General features: G+C 37.6%; 1 protein-coding gene across 16 annotated transcripts in view; it reads left to right on the forward strand.

Annotated features, from left to right (window-relative positions):
• Positions 1-15,400, forward strand: part of DAB1 (DAB adaptor protein 1) — a 298,012-nt gene that overhangs the window by 259,096 nt on the left and 23,516 nt on the right. For 14 of the 16 annotated variants that reach the window (XR_005553761.1, XM_039319766.1, XM_039319761.1 and 11 more), the window contains one exon: positions 11,683-11,739. The exons of the other annotated variants lie outside the window; for them this stretch is intronic. Coding sequence is in view for 13 of the 14 variants with exons in the window: in XM_039319766.1 (XP_039175700.1) it covers positions 11,683-11,739 (57 nt within the window). In the remaining variant the exon portion in view is untranslated. The remainder of the gene's footprint in view (positions 1-11,682; positions 11,740-15,400) is intronic. 16 annotated transcript variants of the gene reach the window in all.

Raw genomic sequence — 15,400 nt, forward strand, 5'->3', positions numbered from 1 at the left:
AATCTGGGGGGGGGGGTTAAACCTATAGTTCAGCTAGGCAGCCAGATATAAACCAAGTTAATGAGCAGATGGGAAGGAAAGGAATTTTGCTGCCAAAGCAAAGAGGAAAAAAAGAATGAAAAAATCAGTGAGGGCTTTTAAATACATGAGCAGTTTTATTATTAAGTGGAACTTGAAGAAGCAGGACTGAAGGAGTATTCACGCTTGTGAACTTTGGAGTTGGAGAAAAGTCTTGCAAATACAACAAGCAGCCAAAGAAACAAACAGATGTATCATTAAACAAATCAATCCAGAGTTCTCATTCAGGACACAGTTGACCAGTCTCAAATTCACATATTTTTGACCTGTTATATGAAGATCTTGGTCTCTGGATGAGTCTATAATTCTGTGAAAGGTAGAAGGAAAGGAAAGATCCAGCAGTGAAGTGGATCAATTCAGTTACAACTGCAATGGATGCACCAGTGGAAAACATGAAAGACCAGGCTATGAACAGATCATCATGACAAACATCTATATGGTTACTAAGATTTGATATGAGCATTATCTCTCATCAGCCTTCCTTTCTTCATATTTCTGTAACATAAGAATCCTGGTGGATCATAACATTTAGTCCATCATTCTGTGTTATTATATACAGATACTTTTCGAGTTATGATCAAAATTGGGATCAGACATTTGGTTGCTAAGCTATGGAGTCATTCAGCAAATCATCACATGACATGATTTTACAACTATTTTTACCACAGTTGTTAAGCAAGCTGGGAAGGTCACAAGTTGTGATCACATGATTTACTGTTGTAAGGCCACACTTGGAATACTGCATTCAGTTTTGGTCATCACAATGTAAAAAAGATCTTGAGACTCTAGAAAGAGTACAGAGAAGAGCAATAAAGATGATCAGGGGACTGGAGGCTAAAATGTATAAGGAACGGTTGCTGGAATTGGGTACGTCTAGTCCAGGGGTAGGCAACCCAAAACACTTAAAGAGCCACTTGGACCCGTTTCCCACCAAAAACAAAACACTGGGAGCCGCAAAACCATTTTGATGTCTAAAATGAAGATAACAATGCATATATCCTTTTTTACCTTTATTATAGGTGTGTGTGTGTTTGTGTGTGTATGTATGTGTGTGTGTGTGTGTGTGTGTATGTATATGTATGTATGTATATATATATATATACACACACACATACACACACAGGTAAAAAAAGGATATATGCAGTGTTATCTTCATTTTAGATGTCAAAAGGGTCTCTCTCTGTCTCTCTCCCTCCCTCCCTCTCTATCTGCCCTTGGTCTGCCTGCCACTCCTCTTCCCCCGCTCTCTTTCTTTCTCTCTCTCTCTCTCTTTCCTCTCTCTCTCTCTCCCTCTCTCTCTTTCTCTCTCTCTCTTTCTCCCCCCCCCTATCTGCTGCTCACCTGACAAGCTTCAAGCTGTTGTCCAGCAAGATAAGGGGTAGACAACCTCGTCTCTTTTATGACTCATGGACTTCAACTCCCAGAATTCCTGAGTCAGCCTAGCTGGGCTAGCTAGCTCTCTCCTGCCCTTCCTGCTTCCTGCAGAGACACAGCCAAGGGAGGAGCTCCGCCCAGTAAGCTTTTCAGCTCCTCGGAAAACACTGTGAGTCCACTCTCTTTTACATACACACACACACACACACAAAAACACAAACACACACACACACACACACACAGAGAGAGAGAGAGAGAGAGAGAGAGAGAGAGAGAGAGAGAAGCAGGGAAGCGCAATTCCTCTCTCTGTCTCTGTCTCTCTCTGCAAAGGCAGAGGAGGCTGGGAGCCGCAGGGGAAAGCTCAAAGAGCCGCAGGTTGCCGACCTGTGGTCTAGTCTAATGAAGAGAAGTATGAGGGGTGACATGATAACAGTGTTCCAATATCTGAGGGGTGCTACAAAGAAGAGGGAGTCAAGCTATTCTCCAAAGCACCTAAAGGCAGGACAAGAAGCAATGGATAGAAACTAACCAAAGAGAGAAGCCACCTAGAATTAAGGAGAAATTTTCTGACAGTTATAACAATTAATCAGTGGAACAACCTGCCTCTGGAAGCTGTGAATGCTCCAACACTGGAAGGTTTTAAGAAGAGACTGGACAGCCATTTGTCTGAAATGATATAGTGTTTCCTGCCGGAGCAGGGAGTTGGACTAGATGGCTTCCAAGGTCACCTCCAACTTACTACTACTACTACTACTACTACTACTACTATTATTATTATTATTATTATTATTATTATTATTATTATTATTATTACATGTGAGCCAGTTGCCAAGCGCCCAAATTGTTTTTATGTGACCACAGGTTAGAGTGATAGTCATAACTTCAAGGACAGGTCATAAATCACTTTTTCTAAGGCAATTGTAACTTGGAAAATTTGTTAAACAAATATCACAAGTCGAGAACCTCCTATAGTGACAAAACAGATTATTTTAGGAAACCAATAAGCAGCCTGTCCTCTTTCACTTCTGTTACTTGGGAGCTAGTAGCACCTGCCATGATTCAGGAAGTAGTCTAAAGCTATCAGAGCTAGAAACTATTAATAGTTCTCTCATTGGTGAATTTCTCCAGCGCCTTTCTAAAGCGATTAATTATTGCGCATTATCTAATAAGAACAAATGATGCTGTTAAACTATCAATTATAAAAAGAAATAATTATCCATCTTTAATTTTGTAGTTTTGCTTCATTATGTTAACACCAGGAAGAGGAGAAAAAAAATCTATTGATATTTCTAGTTTAAGCATGATTTTTGAATTCTCTGACATATTTTTCCCTTGTTTGCTTTGTTAATTTTCATACGAATTGTTGTCTAGGAATTCAAAGAAACTTACACTGTTATATTTTATTTTCATCATCAGTTTGAGATTGGTTGGTCCATCATCAACAAGTGAGCTTCCATGACTATAAGTGGACTTCAAATAGTTTCCCTCGGTCTTAAGCTTTTAACCCCTTCATCACATTTATTTTATCAATATCAAGTGTGGTTATCTGTAAGATATCTAAATTCATTTTTGTTATTATTCATTATCTTATTTGGCAAGCCAAAACAATAATATTTCTTCTTTCTTTTCAATTGTTTGCTTGCTTGCTTGTTTTTAAGGAAGACTTTGTGTCTGTGTTATACTGTCTGACAGAATGAAAGATTGTAGTATCTTCTTAAGCTTGTATCTTTTCTGATACAAGGTATAGATAAATGGGCAGTGGGTATGGTGTGAAGAATAAGCTAAGTTTGATGCAGGCTATTATGTAATAGTAAATCATAGTTAATGCAAACCATATTTCTATATGAGGTTTCCAATCCTTGTTTATTGCAATAATTATTGTACCTATAGTATTTTAATTTGCTCACATAAATGAAAAATATGTTCAGGTAGTCAGGGTTTAACCCATTCTAAGTAACAATAACTATCTCAAAAATATAAAGATTTTTGTTCATGAGGATGTACTTGCATTTTAATAAAATGTGCAGTCCTTTTGCTCTACCAGCAAAGAAGATTTTTAAATAAGTCATGCAATTGAGTATTGAAAATCCAACAGTTAAGAAACAGTTTTGCATTCATCTTCCAGAATTTGCATTTCTGAAATGTGCCAATTTTAAACAGACTTTTTAATAATGCATTTTTCAGTACAGAGACAAAGCAATTAACTACTTTATTACATTTTTGAATTGGTGTCTCCATCCATTAGATCAAGAAGATATTTTTATGATTTGCTCAAATGTTGCCTGTTGAAAAGATCTTAAGTATTAAAAACGTAATTAGTTGCTTAATAGATATTATTTAGCTTGAAAGCAACATACAGACTATTGTATGCAAATTTTTATATGCAGCTTCCAAATTATGAACAAACACCAGGATGTGTTATATAACTAATAGCATTTCACTGAACAATACGAACAGTGGGAAATAAAACACATAAACTATAGGAGAGCCAATCTGGTGTAGTGGTTAAGAGGCACCAGGCTAGAGACCAGGATTCTGTGAGTTCTAGTCCTACCTTAACTCACACTCCCGCAACTCTAGGAAGAATGCAGTGGTAAACTACTTCAAAAAGTCTTGTTAAGGACATTGTAAGAACTAGTGCAGACAGTCGTCAAGAGACATGAAGGCACATATACACAAAAGCTCATAAGCTACTTTAAGCAGTCCATATTTAACTAATCTCTATAACAAAAGCTTAGTTTAACAATACAGAGTAAAGTCCTTCTGGAGATTATATAAGCAACTGAAAAAAGTTCTTTCACCTTGAACTATCCATTATGTTGCCCTTCTGTTAATTTCCAAAATAGTTCAAAAGAACATGAGCTCCTTCAGAAACAGTGATTCTTCTAGCAAGCCTAGAGCTGTATATAAAGTATTCAAAGCTTCTAATAATAGATTCCTGATAAACAAACCTACACACAACCTAAATGATTAATCAAACTAAAATCATTCCTGAAATGAAGAACAAAAAAAATCAGTTTTGAATTTCCCTATATTGTATACAGTTTCACTGAATATAGGTAATCCTCAAGGCACAACATTTAATTGACCATTCAAAGTTACCACAGACCTCCCAAAAGCTATATACGACCTTATTTCAAAGTTATGAATTCTGCAGAACCCTCCAGGTCATTTGCTCTTACAACCAATTGTAGAAACACTTTAGCACACCCACTATCTATTTCCCCCTCATCCTGCCTGCCAGCCCTCCCCCCCAAAAGGGACTGGGCTTGCTTTGTTCCTCATTGGATTTCACACAGTCCTCTTCCACCCCTCACAATCGCATGTTTACCCTATGAAGATCTGCAGAGCTCAGGAGCTGGGAACAGGAAAGGAGAGCAGTCCTCTCTTGCTGGGCCATGTGGGAGAATTCCAGCAGCATCTTTCCATCCTTAGCATGCATTTTGAAACCTGAGTTGGTGTAATTCTGGGTAAATGTCTATGGAGATTCTCCATCATCCAGGTCATGGTTGCCCCTAAAGTGGTTTTTCAAAAGGCAACTGGACTTTGTTTTTCCTTGAGGACATTTCGCTGAAGCTTCTTCAGTTCGGTGAGCTTCTTGGATAAGGAAAAACAAAGTCCAGTTGCCTTTTGAAAAAGTACTTTGGGGACAATTCTGGGCAAAGGAGGCCTTCCCGCTCTTTCTGCATTGCCTTTTTACCGCTTAGCTACACTATTTGTTCTCCATATTGGCAGAGCCAGCTCAGGTTTCAAAACGTGTGCTGAGAAAAAAAGGCTTTTCCCCTCCAGTCATAGTATGATGACGGAAAGTCCTTTGCTATGCAAATTAACACAGCAAAGCAGCCCTTTTTTTCCTCAGTGCAAGAGGTGCCTTGTGAGTTAAGAAGGGTATGTTGGTGTGTACCTGAGATGACACTTGGTTGGGGAGGGGGCATGCAAGTAGACGGCATAGGCCAGGAAAGATGCCTGGGGATTCATGAGAGATGCTGTTGGAAGGAGTGTGTTGGAGTCATGGGGTGTATAAAGTATACAATGCAAGTCAAGTAGGGTGCATGTTGGCACAAATTAAAAATGCGTAAAGGTCCCGGTGCATGAGAGTTACCATTCTCATGGTTGAGGATGTCAGTCGGGAGGGGTGGCTGGGAAATGTGTATGGGGGTGTGCAAGAGGTGCTATGCAGGTCAGACAGTGTATAGGAGCATTGCAGGTTAGGGAGGGTGCATGAGGTGCACAAGAGATGCCATACAAATGAGGGAAGCAACATGAAGTGGCATACATTGGTGAAAGCATGCAAGTGACAGTCCCGGTTGAGAAAGGTATGCAGGAGTTCCTTCCTTCCTCCCTTCCCCCTTCCCTTTCCAGCAGTTACTGCTGGGTGGGGAAGGAACAAAGGATTGCAAGTCTGACTGGGAACAAAGATCACACAACTGTAGCAGCAGCCCAGCACAAAGTAGCAATCAGTTGCACTAACGCAGCCACAATCTTCCTAAATATCATTCCCTCAGGAATCGTGAGTCCTTGATTTTGGATGCATTCTGTAACTTAGCTCATTTGAGTTATCTTCATTCAAAAATTGTTGCCCTATGATGTACTATTTCACCCAGTTAAAAGTCATGACAATGCAAATTTCAGTAGTATATAGATACAATAACATACATACTGCAGGATTTTAAAAAATGTTTTAAACTGACATTCCCAGAAGAGGCTAAGCTTGCTAGTAAGCCCTAAACGTAGCCAAAAACTATAGTACAATATGATAAAAATGAAGTACAGTAGCTAAAGCATTTACTGTATATTCTTCCCATTATAGCACTGTTTCATCAGTTCTCAAATTGGTTTGAATCAATTTTTTTCTTTACGTTCAACTCTCACATTGAAATTCATTCTTCCTAGATCCGGTAATCAAATTTAAATTAGGTCTTAGCTAATTAATATACCCTAGTAACATCATTAGTAGCCTACTGAGGATTGTCGTTTCTTTTGAAAATTTAATATTACTGCTGTTTTGTAGTGGCAGTTCTTGGTCTTTTACTGTTTTAATGACTCCACTAGAGACAGAAAAATAGAATGTCTGTATTTTAATAAAGAAACTTTATATATATTTCTAATTCTTTTCATGCAAAGCTGTTCTCAGCATTTTAGCATCACACATAAAGTCCAGGATGAAGTTACTTTGGATACAACACACAACATCTACCCACTGAGACACACATACATCTTTTAGAATAAATAAAATGTTTGTTTCTGATGTGCTGATACAGAAAGGGCTTCTATTTCAGGCAGTTGTAGCATGGCCATATATTCTGTACAGACTTAATTATCAGCTTTGTTTTTTATCTATCTGAGACACATAGCCAAGTGATTAAAAATTAAACTCCTCACAAAAGGAATCTATAGAAGGATCCTGCAATCACATGTCTTCTCATTCTTCTCATAGTTTTACACAGGGTGCTGAGAATAGGATTGTTTACTTTAATTGGCAAAATCTTTTCTATTGAAATGTCTAAAGATGGAGACAGATGGGGGAAAACATTTGTCCCCAGTAAGTGCAATGCGGTCCAGCAAAATCTCAACTGAAGACATTTCCATGGTCTAAGAGACACTAATGGTTCATCCATAGGAAGTATTTCCTCGGCAGAAAGCGATGCAGAACAAAAACTTATGGAAGATGCAGCCCAAGGGCTACTTAATAATTGGACCCTCGAGACATGCAGTAACATGCTGGGCAATTATTGTCTGGGAAGTCTTGCCTTGATGTTGCAAATGCTCTGTTGAACTCTACACAATGTTCCTCCCTAGTTAGGCTGTTCTGCTTCCCAGGACGTCTTCAAAATGGCAATCAGTTCCATTGACGCAGGTGAGGATGCCTGTGAGACAGCATAGCAGTAAGAAGAATAGGGACAAAAAAAAAAGTATTGTTCAAAAGAGAAGAAATAAAAATAAATTCTGTTTATTTTAGCAGAACTTAATTTTACATTTGGCAAATGATTTGTGATTTGATCCAAACTAATTTATTAATGTCCCCTCAGTTTCCTGTTTCTTTCAAATTAGGTACAGTTTCTGTCTTTGCCTAGCCCTTTCTTGAACTAGTCCTTTAATTGCACTGACATATTATTCTTTTTACTTCATTACTACTAGTATAAATTAAGAGGAGAATCTTTGAAAAAGAGGGAAATTGTAAGCTTATCTCAGCCAGATGCTCTCTTGAATGTAATAGGTTACAACTCAGCTAGTATTGTATTCTCTGTGGGAATTCTCTACCTTTAGAAAGGACTTGGAAGCTGCAACTGCTACAGAAAATGGCGGCCAGATTATTGCCAATGGAGAATAATACTTATTTTATGCTTGTTGCACTGGTTCTAGGTACCTTTCAAGGGTAGCCAGGATGCATCAGGCAACACCTTGCCAAAGTTGAATTTGCCTATATAATGCAAATATCTAGAGAGGGTCTACTGTGTGTCATCTATTCTCATTCCGCATGGGATACATATACAGTGGCCATCTTGCCTTGCAAAAATAAAGAACAAACCAGAAAAAGGGGGGAAATCTGAGAAGTTCATAAGGATTAAAAAAATAGCTTATATTTATAACTTTATTTTTCAAAAGAAAATTCAAGAGCAAAACCAGAATACATAATGCTCCTCTCCTTGTGTTCCTCTAAACAACCTTGCAAAGTGGGTTTATAAGCCCCCATTCAATTGAGTGCACCTTAGAGTTATACTTAACTCCGTTTCTCTATGAATTGCCCAAAACTGCAAAAACTGCTTCCTAGAGCCCTACTAGCTTGAACTGATTGTGGGTGTCAGTAATCTTAGTTGATTTGTGTGCTTTTTTTAAAATACTGCTTCAGTTATTTTATGTTGGCTTTTCTGTAAACCACTGGAGTCTTGCAGGATTGGGGAAGTCTATAAAATACTGTAAAGACTGTAAATAAATAAAATGCCACCAGTCTATTGGTGACACGAGGCTATAGATCTCCTGTGTATCTGATCCAAACTGAAGGAGTTTTATGCCAGGGGTTTTTTTTTACAATTTCCATTGTCTCAAGTTCATTTTCTACCCCAATTGTGTTAATGTTAATGTATAAAGTTATCCTTGACTTGGGGCTATTATTTCTAAAAGAATATCTTATCCCACAAATTCCTACCTGTTCACTAAAGTCATCATAATAATAGAATAATAGAGTTGGAAGGTCTTCTAGTCCAACCCTTTGCTCAAGCCTACACCATTTCAGACAAATGGTTGTCCCATCTATTCTTAGAAACCTCCAGTGTTGGAACACCCACAACTTCTAGAGACAAGTCATTCTACTGATTAATTTTTCTAACTGCCAGGAAATTTCTCCTTAGTTCTAGGTTGATTCTCTCCTTGATTAATGTCCACCCATTGCTTCTTGTCCTGCTTCAGGTGCTTTAGAATAGGTTGACCAATATAGATTGATCATCAGATATTCAGAAGTGTTGGCTACCCATAAATAGTCCTTTTTAGTTGTATTCAACTCTCCTTTAGGAGCATTAGCCTTAGGTTGGGATCTCCCTTGTTTTATCCCCATAATAGCAATCCTTCATGAGCTGAAAAGGAATGGCTAGCCCAGAATCCCTTAGCAGACTTGGATAAGGATAATCCTGAATCAGTTATCACAATCTTACTCCGCCATCTTAACTACTCTACCATATTGGTTTTCCAGGAGTAGTTCTCCATTTAGGAATAGCTCCTCCAAAAGAATGCTAACTTTATCATCTTTTTGGTGCCATAAAAAGGAATTTTTGTTCTATCATGCATATTACTGATTAGTGTCTTAATTTTACACTTGAATGCTGCATGAAAGTTTTTAATTGCAGTAAAAGCTTAATTGTCCAAATTTAGCAGACTTCAGATAAAACAAACTACAATTAGTTCAAATTGAATACCCAAAGAATGTCTGTTGTTTCTGAAATAGGCCAGACAATTGACATAATTTGTATTAGTTTATGTTATTCATATAACTAATGTACTTGGTCTTTTTGCATTATGAATATCATTTGTGTGATGAAGCAAATGGTATTAATTGATACAGTTGACATCAATGCTTCAATTGTATAGTGACGTAAATGATATAAATTGATAACATACCTTAATACAAATAATGCCAATTCAGATTTAACAGTCATTCAGAAATTCTTTCCCCAAAATGATCTGTTTTATTAAACCTTTGGTTAAAAGCCTATATTCTACCCTCTCCTTTTATCATTTCTACTCTGAATTCTAATTATGACTCTTGCATATTTTAATTACTATTTGGAATGTTGATATTCTGATTAAAACTCAGAATTTCTGAAAAACAGAAATTCAGTTTTGAAAGGTAGCCTACAATAGTTAAAAATAAAATTTCAAAGGAACCATATGTGTTTTAGTAAATAATAGTAATAATTGCTGAATAATTTAGTTTTAATTGTATTCTTTACAAAATCAGATTTCATATCATATTGATATAATTGAATAAGAATGATTTGGAAAAATGTTTCATGCAATAAATCAGCTTGGTATACCCAAGGCCTAGGTGTGATATCGTTAAGGAAAAATCCAGATAGCAATGGCTAGGTTCACTTTAGAATAGCCAGGAGAAAAATATATATGTCTCTAAGCAATTTAGCTATGTATTTATGCCCAGTTGTTCAGCTCTTCCCTGTTAAATTCAAAAGAGCTACTTGAAGACATTGCAAAGCAACAGCTATTCCCCCGCAAAATGGTGTTTCTGTAACAATAAATTGTGACTTCTATGTATTAATGATCTACCAGATTGATTATGATAGGGGTATATTGTGTAATCAAACAGTCATGATAGGAGGAATATGTATTAAGGCAGTGATTCTCAACCTTTCTAATGCCATGACCCCATAATACAGTTCCCCATGTTGTGGTGACCCCAAGTGGGTGTGGCCACCAATAAGAGGGAGTAGGACAGCTAGGGAAAAGGGAAAAAAATGGCGGACAGCATGGTTTGGTGACCCCCGTGAAATGGTCATTCGACCCCAAATGGGGTCCCGACCCACAGGTTGAGAACCACTGTATTAAGGGGAGCCATATCAGGTGGGGGGGGGGAGAGATGGAATGAACCATGGTGGCACAGTGGTTAGAATGCACTATTGCAGGCTGACTCTGCTTACTGGCAGCAGTTCAGTCCTGATCACTCAAGGTTGACTCAGCCTTCCATCTTTCTGAGATAAGTAAAATGAGGACCCGGATTGTAGCAGGAAATACATTAACTCTGTGAATCACTTAGAAAGGGATATAAAGTTTTGTGAAGCAGTATATAAGCTTAAGTGCTATTGCTATTGCTATTTCTCTAAACATGCCAGAAGAACAAAAGGCATCATGAAAGCATTATTAAAGGATAAATGCCTATTCAACATCAGATGAGGTCATTATAACTTCTCCAACTGCAGGATTTATTTTTCTTACATATCCTTTTACTTTTGGAGGGAAAAAAGTAAAGGATGCATGTAAAAAGCACAAGAAGATTGAACATAATATATAGAGAACATGGCCACTTTTATCCATTTTAAATTTATTTATTTACTCCCATTCATACCTGGGAAGAGACTGAGGACTTTTATTACTTACTTACTTACTTACTTACTTACTTACTTACTTACTTACTTACTTACTGTATATGCCGGCGTACAAGGTCACCCGGCGTATAAGACGACCTCCGTCTTTGTCGCCGAGCCGCATTCCTAGAAGGTCGTCTTATATGCCGGAAACTACCAGTATTTCCGGCGTATAAGACGACTCGGCGTATAAGACGACCCCTGTCTTTGGCGCCGATTTTAGCGCTTGCGGAAGTCGCCGGCATATACAGTACTTACGTACGTACGTACGTACTTACTTACTTACTTACTTATTTCATTGTGCTTCTGTTCCATCTTTTTTCTGAAGGGTGGTATAAGTATGGGTGATCTTAAGTTATATCCACAGAAGAACTGTGGATTCATTCTGAATTCTAATATACACCTGTGTTCATGCTCCATTTTCAGTTCATTGCATTGGCATGAATTTAATCCCATGTATAGTATATATTCAGTCTAATTATGTTATTAACATGAACAAAAACATTTTAATAAAAACTATTGAAATGGCTTTTGCTCAGATATTAAATAGATAATTGTTGAACTATCATTGCTGTGTCCAATAGTATGTGTCATTTTTCATAAACCATCCATTTTCATGTTCATCAATCATCCATTACAGCTGGAGGATGGAAACCTGTTGTTGGACATAGAGGAAAATCTTGGTAGAATAACTCAGGTAAGCTAATTTTCTGTTAGTTGTGAAAATAATTGCTCATAGATGTTTCAAGGGTCTAAATAGACATTAATCACTTAATGTAACAAGGTAGAAAAATACTGATTTTATTTATACATTGCATCTAGGAGCAGAAATTGAACTTTAATATTTTTTTCATGTTATATCAAAGCACATACAACATGACACATGGATAGGGAATTAACAGGATTTATTGTGAAACATCATTATGTTACAATTTATAGAATATAATTTTAATACAGTGTAATGCGACCTATGGATTATCTGTATGGTCAATTCTTAATGACTTGATGAAATAGATTTAAAAAGAATTCTAGGCCTACAAGAATTTCATATAGATTTGAATTCTGACCATTTATCATGAAGCAATGCTCTAAATGTGTCTATGTAATAAAATATTGGACTATAGCTTATGATGGGGAAACATAAAAATGCCTGCAGCTGCTATCTATTTTTGGAGAAATGTGTGAACATAACCCTTTAAAGGATATTAATTAAACTTTCTGTCTGATATCTTCAAGGTTTGGACTGCAATGAAATTTTAAAATATTTCCGCACTTCTCTTAAAACAGATACAACAGATTGAAAATTGTTCAGTAAAATTCATAAGAGAAGTATATAAAAAGTAATCATATTGTAACTTTATAAAATTAAAAATTGTCTTACAGGTTTGTTGGCTGACTCAGTGGCAGTGTTAGCATCTCCTGAAAATAACATAGCATGTACACATCTGTGTGTACAGTCTCTATTCAGTATATAATGCACTGTGCTATAAAACACACTGTTCTATGTACAGAATAGTCTAAGATGAATTCAAGGATCCACTTTTGGTCACCGCGCTGTAAAAAGATGTTGAGACTCTAGAAAGAGTACAGAGAAGAGCAACAAAGGGGACTGGAGGTTAAAACATATAAGGAAATGTTGATGGAATTGAGCATGTCTAGTTTAATGAAGAGAAGGATGAGGGGGGACATGGTAGCAGTGTTCCAATATCTCAGGGGCTGCCACAGAGAAGAGGGAGTCAAGCTATTTTCCAAAGTGCCTGAAGGCAGGACAAGAAGCAACAGATGGAAACTAATCAAGGAGAGAAGCAACCTAGAACTAAAGAGAAACTTCCTAACAGTTAGAACAATTAAGCAGTGGAACAACCTGCCTCCAGAAGCGGTGAATGCTCCAGCACTGGAAGTTTTTAAGAAGAAACTGGACAGCCATTTGTCCAAAATGGTATAGGGTTACCTGCCTGAGCAGGGGGTTGGACTTGATGACTTCCAACTTTTTATTATTATGGATCATCGCACAGTCAGCCAGATGTTCAGACTGGATTTGGCATTTTGTTTACCTATCGAGTCCTTACCCAGGACCTGGGATAGGCAGATGTGGATGTTTGATGGTATTACAGATATCGTCGCAGGATGGAAGCAGTTCCTAATAAGGCCGCCTTTTGCAATTGACTAATAGCGAATTTGTCAATGCCAATGGTGTTCAAGTGGTGCTCCAGTTGTTTTGGGATTGCACCCAAGGAGCCTATGACTATTGGTACTACCCTTGCTTGCTTTTGCCACAGTCTTTCTATTTCTATTTGTAGGTCTTTGTATTTTGTTATCTTCTCCAGTTCTTTCTCTTCTATTCTGCTGTCTCCAGGCACTGCCACGTCCACTATCCAGACTTTTTTGTCTTTCTTATCGACAATTGTTAAGTCTGGGGTGTTATGTTGCAGGTGCTTGTCTGTTTGAATTCTGAAGTCCCAGAGCAGTTTAATTTTATCATTTTCTATGATTTTCTCTATTTTATGATCCCACCAGTTTTTGCTTACAGGCAAATGATATTTTTTGCAGATCTTCCAATGCACCATTGTTGCTACTTTGTCATGCCGCTGCTTGTAGTCAGTCTGTGCAATCTTCTTGCAACAGCTTACCAAGTGGTCCACTGTTTCTTCAGCTTCTTTGCATAGGCGGCACTTACTGTCTGTTGCTGTCTTCTCAATTTTGACTTTGTATGCATTTGTCCTTAAGGCTTGGTCTTGTGCAGCCAGAATTAGTCCCTCGGTCTCTTTCTTCAATTTTCCTGCTCTTAGCCATTGCCAGGTTTTATTATTATCTGCTTTCCCAGCTATTTTTTTCATGTATTGGCCATGTAGTGCTTTGTCTTCCCATGCCTCTATTCTGTTCTTCATTTGGTCTTTCTTGTAGGCCAGTTTGGTCTCTCCAGTAGTTAGTAAGCCTTCCTGATATACTAATTTCAGTGCATCTTCATCATTGTTCTTCAGATATTCTTCCAAAGCCATTTTTTCTTCTTCAACCATCTGATGTACTTGTAGCATTCCACGCCCACCTATTTGCCTTGGTAGATAAAGTCTATCAATGTCACTGCGTGGATGAAGGGCATGATTCATTGTCATTATTTTTCTGGTCTGCCTATCCATTGCTTTTAGTTCTGCTTGAGTCCAGTCCACTATTCCAGCTGTGTACCTAATGACTGGGATTGCCCAGGTGTTGATTGCCTTTATGGTATTTCCTCCATTGAGTTTGGACTTTAAGATCTTCTTCACTCTCTTGATGTATTCACCTCTAATCTTTTTCTTGACTTCAGTGTGCTTGATGTTGTCAGCTTGAAGGATACCCAAGTATTTGTAGTACTCTTCCTCATCCAGACTCTTAATGTTATTTTCGTGGGGCATCTTGATTCCTTCAGTTTTCATTATTTTTCCTTGTTTGATAGTAAGTGTGGCACATTTGTCCAAGCCAAACTCCATTACAATATCTTGGCTATATATACGGACAGTGTTGAGCAGCGATTCTATTTCAGATGATGTTTTTCCATACAGCTTCAGATCATCCATATAAAGGAGGTGGGATAGTCTGGCAGATGTTTTTGATGTTTGATAGCCATGTCCTGAGTTATTCAGTATTGTTGACAGAGGAAACAGTGCAATAACAAATAGTAATGGTGATAATGAATCTCCTTGAAATATTCCTCTCTTGATATTAACCTCTCCCAGCCTCTCACCATTGATCTGCAACTGTGTCTTCCATTGTGCCATCGATCTTTGCACAAATTTTCTGATGTTTCTACTGACTCCTGTTATTTCTAGGCACTTTATTATCCAATCATGTGGCAGAGAGTCAAATGCCTTTTTGTAGTCAATCCATGCCACATTCAGGTTGGTCTTCCTTCTCTTGCAGTTTTCCAAGATCATTTTGTCTATTAGGAGTTGATCTTTTGTTCCTCTGCTGTTGGGGCGATTTCCTTTCTGCTCAGATGGAAAGAGATTGTTTATTATTATTATTATTATTGTTATTATATGAAAATTGACCTACTTAGGCAAAAACAAAATAGAGAAAGAATAAGTAGTTTGAATAATTATTATGATTATGATTAAAATGGGAAGGCAATAAGGCAATACAGGGGATCTCAAAAGAGCTATAGATTGGATACAGATATGAGAAGGATCTATGCTGCAAATCAGATAAATAAGTGAATTAAAGAAAAGTAAGAAGCATAGATGTAAAACAAAAATAAAGAAAAAACTGGAACAGGTATCTTCCCCTGTCCCTCTCCTTCTTGGTGATCCCACCTAAATTGAGGGATTGTGTGAGGAGAAATTGAGTGAGATTGTGAGACTACCACTTCTATATTTGGGACA

The sequence above is a fragment of the Crotalus tigris genome, unplaced genomic scaffold, assembly GCF_016545835.1.
Source record: "Crotalus tigris isolate CLP2741 ecotype Arizona unplaced genomic scaffold, ASM1654583v1 scf7180000023617.9722795, whole genome shotgun sequence".
NCBI classification, from domain to species: domain Eukaryota; kingdom Metazoa; phylum Chordata; class Lepidosauria; order Squamata; family Viperidae; genus Crotalus; species Crotalus tigris.